The following is a 9,320-nucleotide window of genomic DNA, read 5'->3' on the forward strand; positions in this document are numbered from 1 at the left end:
CTAGATGACCTGGCTCTCTGGTCTTGGTGTGAGGTGGAAGGAACCATCAATTTCCTCTATTGGAGCACAAACTGGTGGAGCTGTGGCTGCAGTCGTCCAGGGAGAAGATATACCTTCATTTCCCAGGCAAGCAGAGATGATGAGGAGAAGTCCACCAAGAGCTAGGAAAAGCCCAGCAGCCCAGCCCAGGAACAGGGCATCTCCAAACTCCCACCGGGGCACAATCTCAGGTATACTGTCATCCCAGAAGTCTTGGAATGTTGCATAGGCCACCCAGGAGACTGGGAAGAGGGTGGTGGCTGAAGCTGATGCCTCCAAAGCCCCTCCCAGGAGGCACAACCGCATCTTGAAAACTCTGGGCCTGTGAAACTGGAAGCATTCCAACCCACAGGCAGAGAGCAGAAGTCCCAAAAGTCCCAGCCCGTGAGAAGCCACCATGAGGATGCGGGCTACCTGTAGTTCTTGGGGCAGAGACAGAAAGGACTCGAAGGCTTTGCAGACAGTGCCTGCTTCCTCCTGACTCACACATGCCTCCCAGAGTCCCGAGATCCAGGTTTCCATTTCATTCAGGTCCAGATTGAGAGTCTTCCACTGGGGAAGAATGGTGGTGACACAAGAGGACACCCAGCCAAGAATAGAGAGGAGCAGACCTCCAAGCTGGACTCCCCCACGGAAACTACAGGCCATGGTTGTGCCCTCTGCAGAAAGGGATGTAAGCTCAGGGACTGGTGAGGTGGGATGACTTCCTGGGAGGCTGGAGTGGACAGTCTCAGGATTTCAGAGGACTCCGGTATTAGTTTCCAAAGCAGCAGCTGAGGCGGGTGTCAGGGATTTGGCAGTGTTTGGGGTAAGAGGTGTGGCCAATATCAGGTGTGGGGATAAATTCTGAAGGAGAGTCCCAATAGCCAATAACCATAGAGAAAGCTGTCACTGTATTTGATAAATACATTCATAAAGTCAAAATCACTCCCCAGCTCTGAAATTACAAAAATGGAAATACACCTTGACACGATCTCTCCCAAGGACAAGACGGCATCATTTGTATACTTTTAAATTTATGGGGCAAGTGAGATGGCTCAGTGAGCAAAGGTGCTTGCTGCCAAGTGTGTGACAATCTGAGTTCAAGACCAAGAACTTACATTGTAAGAGGAGAGAACTGACTGCTTCAAGTTGTCCTCTGACCTGTATACATGTGCATACACATACAAATAAATGTAACCAAAAATTTAAAGTAAATATAGACTTTGGCCCAGAACTCATCAGAATGTATCTATTTTTAAGGTAACTATATAGAAAGGTTTATTTTAGAACAACCATTGAAACTTGTTAATAAGACAGTCATTTTATGTTTTCGTTTTGTTTTGTTTTATTTGTTTCAAGACAGGGTTTCTCTGTGTAACAGCCTAGCTGTCCTGGAACTAGCTATGTAGACCAGGCTGGCCTCAAATTCACAGAGATTGGCCTGCCTCTACCTCCTGAGTGCGGGGAGTAAAGGTGTGTGCTACCACTGCCCAGCTCAAGACAGTCTTTTCAAAGTGATATTGAGGCTGGAGAGATGGCTTAGCAGTTAAGAGAGCAGGCTACTGGCTTCCCAGTACCCACATGGCAGTGCGCAACTGTCCCTAACTACAGTTCCAGGGGATCCCAGCACTCTCTTCTGGCCACCATAGGCACCAGGCACACACATGGTGCACAGACACATATACAGGCAAAACACCTGTGGTGGTTTGAATGAAAATGGCCCCCATAGAGCAGAAATGATATGTGATAGGTAGGGTTTTAGTTGGGGGGAGATGGTAGGGGAGGAGGGGAGGGAGAGGGAACTGGGAATGACATGTAAAACAATCTTGTTTCTAATTCAAATAAAAAAATCTGCAAAAAAAATATATCAAAGAAAAGAAAAAAAAATTGCCCCCATAGGCCCATAGGGAGTGGCACTATTAGGAGGTGTGGCCTTGTTGGAGTAGGTGTGGCCTTGGAGGGAATATATCACTGGGGGTGTGTTTTGAGGTTTCAGATGCTAAAGCCAGGCCCACTGTCACTCTCTCTTCCTGCTGCCTGCTGATCCAGATGTAGAACTCTCAGCTACCTCTCCAGCACCATGTCTGCCCACATGCTGCCATGCTTCCCACCATGACGATAATGGACTAAACCTCTGAACTATAAGCTGGCCCCAATTAAATGTTTTAAGAGTTGCCATAGTCTTAGAGCCTTATTATAGCACTGTACCATTTCCTTTCTACCTTGGTTTGGTGTAAGCAAGAGTTCTTCCTGCAGATGTTCTCATCGGTGGAAACATTGCAGGTATCCTGAATACAGTGCTTGCACTGGTGATTAGTACACAGCATCCTAGCACTAGTGCCAGCTATAGTCATCTAATGAGGATTTGAGATTTTCCAAAGTACACCTTTATTGTTTATCTTATATTTGGGGTCACTGGGAGGTTATGGAAAGCAGAATTTTCATATTCATCTTCTGCTTAGTTTTCTTTTTCTGTGACTGGAGACTGTCAGCTATTCCCGTATTATGTTTGAAAGAAAGCATTTCACAAAACTCTTCAGATTGTTGGCTTTAGCACTGTAAATATGTAAAATTTATGTTTCCTGTGTAGTGTGGGAGGTATTGCATCGAGTGACTCATTACAGCATGTAACTTGACAATATAAATGAAAATGGTTGCTAGGATAGTAGCCTAACATTTTCAATAAAAATATGACATACTTAAAAAAAAAAACAGTTGCTGTTCACAGCAATAGAAATCCTAACTAAGACAACACCATATACAGAACAATTTTATGTGATGTTGTAGGGGGTTAGGAACTTAGCTGGATAGAATGCTTTTGGGTATGAAGCCTTTTGGTTGCATACCGAGCACCACATAACAGGTGTGGTCAACTTAGCATTCAGGAGGCAGAGACAAGAGGATCAGAAGTTCAAACTCATCTTGGCTAGTAGTTCAAGGGCAGTCCTTGTAAAGAAAAGGGGCCAGTCGAAGAAACACACCCTGAACAGAGCCAAAGAAACACACTTTGGTCCTGCAGCCAGAACTAAAGAATGCACCCTGACTCTGAAACCAGTGCCAAAGGAACACGCTTTGTCCCTGGAAGCAGAGCCAGTGAAAGAAATACAGCCTGGCCCTAAAATTAGAGCCAAAAGGCTAAAAAGGACCAGTGAAAGAAACACAATTTGGCCCTGAAAACCAGAGCCAAATCTGACCTTAAACCTGTGCAGAAAACCAACCAATCCTTGAGCATGAGATCTAGCCAATCTGAATTCAGGGATTGAAATCTGACCAATCCCCACCCTGGAAATATCCCTGGAAAAACTCTGCCCCTAAGAAGCCCTATTTAAGGCCTGTGCCTGTTCAGCTTGTGGCTGTCAGGCTGTCTGGCTGGAGGACATCCACTCTCCTGGATTCTTCCCTCTCAATAAATCTCTTGAATGGGGATTGGGTGAGACCTTCCTTCCCCAGAATGGAACAGAGGAGAAAAATTACAACTTTTTGCCCAGGGAAACTTTTCTGCTAGTGAAGAGTTGTTACACTCTGGGGGACCTGAACCGAACTGCCCTCTGCTGGAGCAGATCTGTTACACTGTGGAAGCCTTTCCCAGGAGCAGGGCTGTAAGCTGCTAGACTTACTGTGACCTGTGTTATTCCTTTGCTTCCAATTGCCAGAATACCTTTCTACCCAAACTGTAATACACAGTATTCTGTGGCTCCCGAGTGCCAGAATTCCTGTCCATCCAATCCGTTGTAATGCTTACAGTCTTCACTACATTAAACCCTGACTTAAAAAAAAATGTGTAAGGAAAAAAAAAGATTTATTTTAGGTGGTAGTACTTGGGAGGTGGAGGCAGGCAGATTGAGTTCAAGGCCAGCCTGGCCTACAAAGGGAGTTCCAGGACAGCCAGGGATACACAGAGAAATCCTGTCTAGCTCCCTCCCCCCCACCATTTATTATATGTGTGTGAATGTTTTGTCTGCATGTATGTAGGTATACTGTAGGAGGCAATAAGAGGTCATCAAATTGCCTAGATATGGAGCTATGGATGGTTGTGAGCTCTCATTTGGGTGCTTTGAAATGAACCTGGGTCCTGTGCAAGAACAAATGTTATAACTGCTAGGCCATCTCTTCAACCTGTAGAAGAAATTTTCATGACATAGAATGGTGGTGGGGGGGTGAGAAAAGTGCTGTTCCTTCTCATAACAGTCAGGAAGGAGAGAGTGTAGCCTGAAGTCCTTCATGAAGAAAAAAAGTGACCACATCATGAAGAGTATAGTGAATGCAAAATTGTTGTCTTTTAAAACTCTCCTTTGGAAAAAAAAATGGGCTGGAGAGATGGCTCAGTGATTAAGAGCACTGACTGTTTGTTCTTCCAGAGGTCCTGAGTTCAATTTCCAGCAACCACATGGTGGCTTACAACCACCTTGAATGAATCTGATGCCCTCTGCTGGCATGTAGGCAGAAGACTGTATACATAATAAATAAATAAAATCTTAAAAAAAAACCAACAAAACAAAACAAAACAAAACAAAACTCTCCTTTGTGGCTGGAGGGATGGCTTAGCACTTATGAACATGAGCTGGCTGCTCTTCCGGAGAACCTGGGTTTGATTCTCACCACTCACATAGCAATTCACAACTTTTTTTTTTTTTTTATTATAACTCCGGTTTCAGAGGATCTGACGCCCTCTTCTGGCCTCAGTGGGCACTAGGCATGTAGGTAGTGTACAGACATCCAATCTTGCAAAAACACTTTACCTGTAAAATAAATTTTAGCTCTCTCCATCTCTGTGTTTTTTAAACAAAATGTTAGTCATTGTTATATTGATATTAGGTTTGTGGGTGCTTTTAAATGTCCTCACTTGTTTCTTTACATATCTAATAAATGTGTCTTTTTTGTGAACAAAACCCCCAGAAATATTAATTTTAGAATTAATATTCCTCAATCCAAGTGAGTGTCCCTAATGGCTTAAGCTAGACCCAGCATTCCTGGAGAGAAGTGTTTCCCTCTGCTGCTCTATTGCTGCTCAGAAGGCAGCTGAGAATAGATGTCAATCCTAGCAGCTTCCGGTTCAGTTTCTTGATGCTTCTGAGCCACAGGATCTGGTGGGAAAGGAGATGATTTGCACTTTCTGGGTGTGACTAAATATCAGGCTCTGGTTGGGTACTTTGCGTTGAATTTTCATCCTGATACTGTAGAGCACATTAGGGATCTTACCAGGTCTCCTGGCTGGCTGGTAGGCGACAGATGGGGCACCTGAGCCAAGGGGCTTGGACTTAGACGTTTCATGTTCTTGTCCCCAGCCACAGCAGTGACACAGCATGTGACTAAGAGCTTGTCTTTATGGCAGAACACAGAAGAAACCTGGGATTGATTACATTAAGGTCATAAATGTCTGACCAATGTGTTCTTCTTTTCATGTTTTTGTGTGTGTATGTGTGTATAGCATATTCATGTATGTGTATGTGTAGGCCAGAAGTTGATGTCTGGTTGTCATCTTCTGTTGTTCTTCATCTTATTTATTTATACATTTAATTTAAAATTTTATTTACTCATAAAGAACACAATTATATCCAATAGAGGGTTAGTATCTAAAATATAAAAAGAAGCAAATTAAAAACAAAAAACAAAACAAGCTGGGCATTGGTGGCGCACGCCTTTAATCCCAGCACTCGGGAGGCAGAGGCAGTCGGATCTCTATGAGTTTGAGGCCAGCCTGGACTCCAGAGGGAGTGCCAGGATAGGCTCCAAAGCTACACAGAGAAACCCTGTCTTGAAAAACCAAAAACCAAAAAAAATCAAAACAACAGCAGCAGCAGCAACAACAACAACAGCAACAAAACATCTGGGTACCAAGAAAACAAATTTTAATGGGATACAGAACTAAGCAGAGAGTTCTCAAAAAATGAAACACAGATGGCTGAGAAACACTTAAAAGAAATGTTTGACCAGATGGTTGAGACACACACTTTTAATCCCAGCACTTCATGGGCAGAGGCAGGTGTATCTCTCTGAGTTTGAGGCCAGTCTGACCTACAGAGCAAGTTCTAGGACAGCCAGAGGTACACACAGAAACCCTGTTTCAAAAAACCATAGCAAGCAAACAAAAAAGAAATGTGTAACATTCTTAGTCATCAGGGAAATACAAATCAAAACTAATCATTTATTTTTTCAGACTAGATCTCACTATGTAGCCCTTGGCTGGCCTGAAACTCATTAAACAAACTAGGCTGGCCACAAACTATAGAGATTAGGCCTGTGCCTGCCACCAAGCCTGAATATTTGTTTATTTTTATGTGTATGGGTTCAGTGCCAATGGAACAAGGAGGGAGTATCTGTAACATGATACATAAAAGACCTAGAGACAGATATTGGGGTTCAAACTTCAAGTTGAAGAACAGAAAAACAAAGCAGCAGGGCACTAGCTCTCACTCTACCTCAGACTGAAAGACAGTCCTGGCTCCCCCAAATCTCAGACTGCTGCCTCTCCTCAGTGTGGCTAGAAAATGAGTGCCAGCTCTGAGACCTTGCTCCTGTCTTGTACACCTTTCTAATGCTGGATCAAAGGCATGAGCTCTGTTACTCTTCACTCTTGTGTAGGCCATGGTGGCCTTGAACTAACAGAGATCCATCTACTTCTTAATCCTGAGTCCTGGGATTAATGGTGTGTGCCACCCCCGCCTGATCTCTATAGCTTGAGGCTGACTTTGCTTTCTGAATCCTCAGAGAAGCTTTAATAAATAATAAATAATATATTACTATAGGTACCACATCCCCTGGGACTGCCATGTGGGTGCTAGGAATTCAGCCAGTGCTGCTGAGCCATCTCGCCAACACCATATATCCTGGCTCTTGGCATTTTATTAAGCCTTGGGGCTCATTACTTGTAGAAGCCTGCTCTACTCATTACTTGTACAAACCCTCCAAAAGCAGAACTTAATTTTATATTTGTAATTTTATAATTTCCTCTAAAGAATCTTCCCTCTATGCCCTTTCAATCCCTTGTTTACTTTGAAAATATAATTACTGTGTTTTCCTGTGATCACTTAATTTGCATCTTGGGGTCTCCAAACCTAGCACAGACCTTGACACATAGTATTCCTCAGAAAGTATTTAATACAGGGTTTCAGAAATTTCATCTATAGGTCATATTTTGTCTTTGGGCATTTATTGTTAATGACTTTTAGAATTCAAAGTGAAGCTGAGAGGCCTTCCATGGTGGCTGGTTTGGTTTTGTAATGAGAGATGCTTTCCAAGGACAATATAGTCACTCTAAAGCACTTGGCTTCTCAACCTGGGTTTCATTCTCTTTCTTCATGGAGCAGGAACTAGGATTAGCTGATTGTTCTACAGACACAACATTGCCATGGACCTTGGGGGTCAGTACCTTCTTGAGATCAGGTCTCACAAGGTATCTTTTAAAGAATGAAAGATATTTTAATCAAAGCAGTACAAGTCTATTGCAGAACAGAAATAGAGAAAAGGAACTGAATAAACAGCCTAAGCCACTGAAGTTCATCCAGGAAATTCAGTGTATTGAGACAAACACAGGGACACAGACACACAGACACATACATATACGCACACAGGCACTCACACATACTTCTGTTTTTAAGACAAGGCCTTACTTTGTAGCCCTGCTGGCTTGGAACTCATATAGACCAGGCTGGTCTCAAACTTGCAGATATTCACCTGTCTTTCCATCCTGAGTGATTAGTCTGGGATTAAAGGCATGTGGCACTATATACATATATATATATATATATATATATATATATATATATAAGAGAGAGAGAGAGAGAGAGAGAGAGAGAGAATCTATACCTCTATTTTACTTTTTTTTGGAAAAAAAAGCATCTTATTCATTGTGAATAGATTTCAATCATGATACATTGTGCAATAGATTTCAATATTAAAACAATTTTATTATTTTTATTATTTCTTTTATTTTATGTGTATGTGTCTCAGTGTGTATATATACATGCATTATGTATGGGCAGGAGCCCTCGGGGGTCAGAGAAGAAGGCATCAAATTCCCTAGAACTGGAATTACAGGTGGTTGTGAGCCACCTGATTTAGGACCCGAATTCAGGTCTTCCATAAGGCTGGTACTCTACTGAGCCATCTTTCCAGACACTCAATAATGAAACAATTTTTTTAAAGATTTTATTTATTATGTATACAACATTCTGCTTCCATGTATATCTGCACACCAGCCGAGGGCACCAGATCTCATAACGGATGGTTATGTGAGCCACCATGCGGTTGCTGGGAATTGAACTCAGGACCTCTGGAAGAGAAGTCAGTGCTCTTAACCTCTGAGCCATCTCTCCAGCCCATGAAACAATTTTTTAAATAGCTCCAGATAGCTGTATGTAGTGGAGCAAGTGTATAATCCCAGTATGCAGGAGGCTGAGGCGGGAGGAGAGATGTGAATTTGATGCCCTCCTGGCATTTGAGACCATGTTGTAAATCAAAACCAGGAAATCCCTGAAAACTTAAAAACTCAAAAACAATAATAATAAAAAACTCACAAACTTTTGATGTAATTTATTTGTAATCTCTGATAGAAAGTGCTAAGAATCTTGTTTTAGGGACTGGAGAGATGGCTCGGTGGTTAAAAGCACTGGTTGCCCTTACAGAGGATCTGGGTTCAATTCCCACTACCCACATGGTGACTCACAACCATCTGTAAGTTCAGTTCCAGGGTATCTGCTCCCTCCTTCTGACTTCTGTGGGCACAGTCAAATCATTCATACATATAAATCTTTTTGTTTGTTTTGTTTTTTCGAGACAGGGTTTTTCTGTGTAGCTTTGGAGCCTGTCCTGGAACTCACAGAGATACTCCTCTGCCTCCTGAGTCCTGGGATTAAAGGCATGAGCCACTATGTCAGGGTCCATAAATATAAAGCCTAAGAAAAAAAAGTTTTTACAAAAGGAAAGTTTTTAATACACACAGGACCGTTACACTAAATATGTGTACAGCATCCTTGCATAATTATACTTAGTATGAGGCAATATAAACAAGCAATATAAAAAAGGTGCAATTGCGGAGCCTTTCGCTTATAATGCCATGACACTACTCTCAATCACGCAACTCCGGAGGGCAAAGTTGGCCTAGACTCAGTCAGCTGCTGCGCCCAATGAATGAACATTTAACAAAAAAGATCGAGATGATTCCCTAAATATCGGACTAGATAATTTCACAGGAAAACGTTATAGAGTATAAGGAGATCCATAAAGGACTTTACTAGGTGAAACATTAAGCAGCTTCTAGTGCAAACAACAGAAAAAAAGGGCGGGAAGAGACAGGCGTT

General features: G+C 42.5%; 1 protein-coding gene across 1 annotated transcript; it reads right to left on the reverse strand.

The window, feature by feature from the left end:
* On the reverse strand, positions 1 to 687 carry Cldn25 (claudin 25). The gene has a single exon (XM_027412315.2). It carries the CDS (start codon positions 685 to 687, stop codon positions 1 to 3), a length of 687 nt encoding a protein of 228 aa, XP_027268116.1.
* Between the last annotated feature and the right edge of the window lie 8,633 nt (positions 688 to 9,320).

The sequence above is a fragment of the Cricetulus griseus genome, chromosome 4, assembly GCF_003668045.3.
Source record: "Cricetulus griseus strain 17A/GY chromosome 4, alternate assembly CriGri-PICRH-1.0, whole genome shotgun sequence".
Classification (NCBI taxonomy): domain Eukaryota; kingdom Metazoa; phylum Chordata; class Mammalia; order Rodentia; family Cricetidae; genus Cricetulus; species Cricetulus griseus.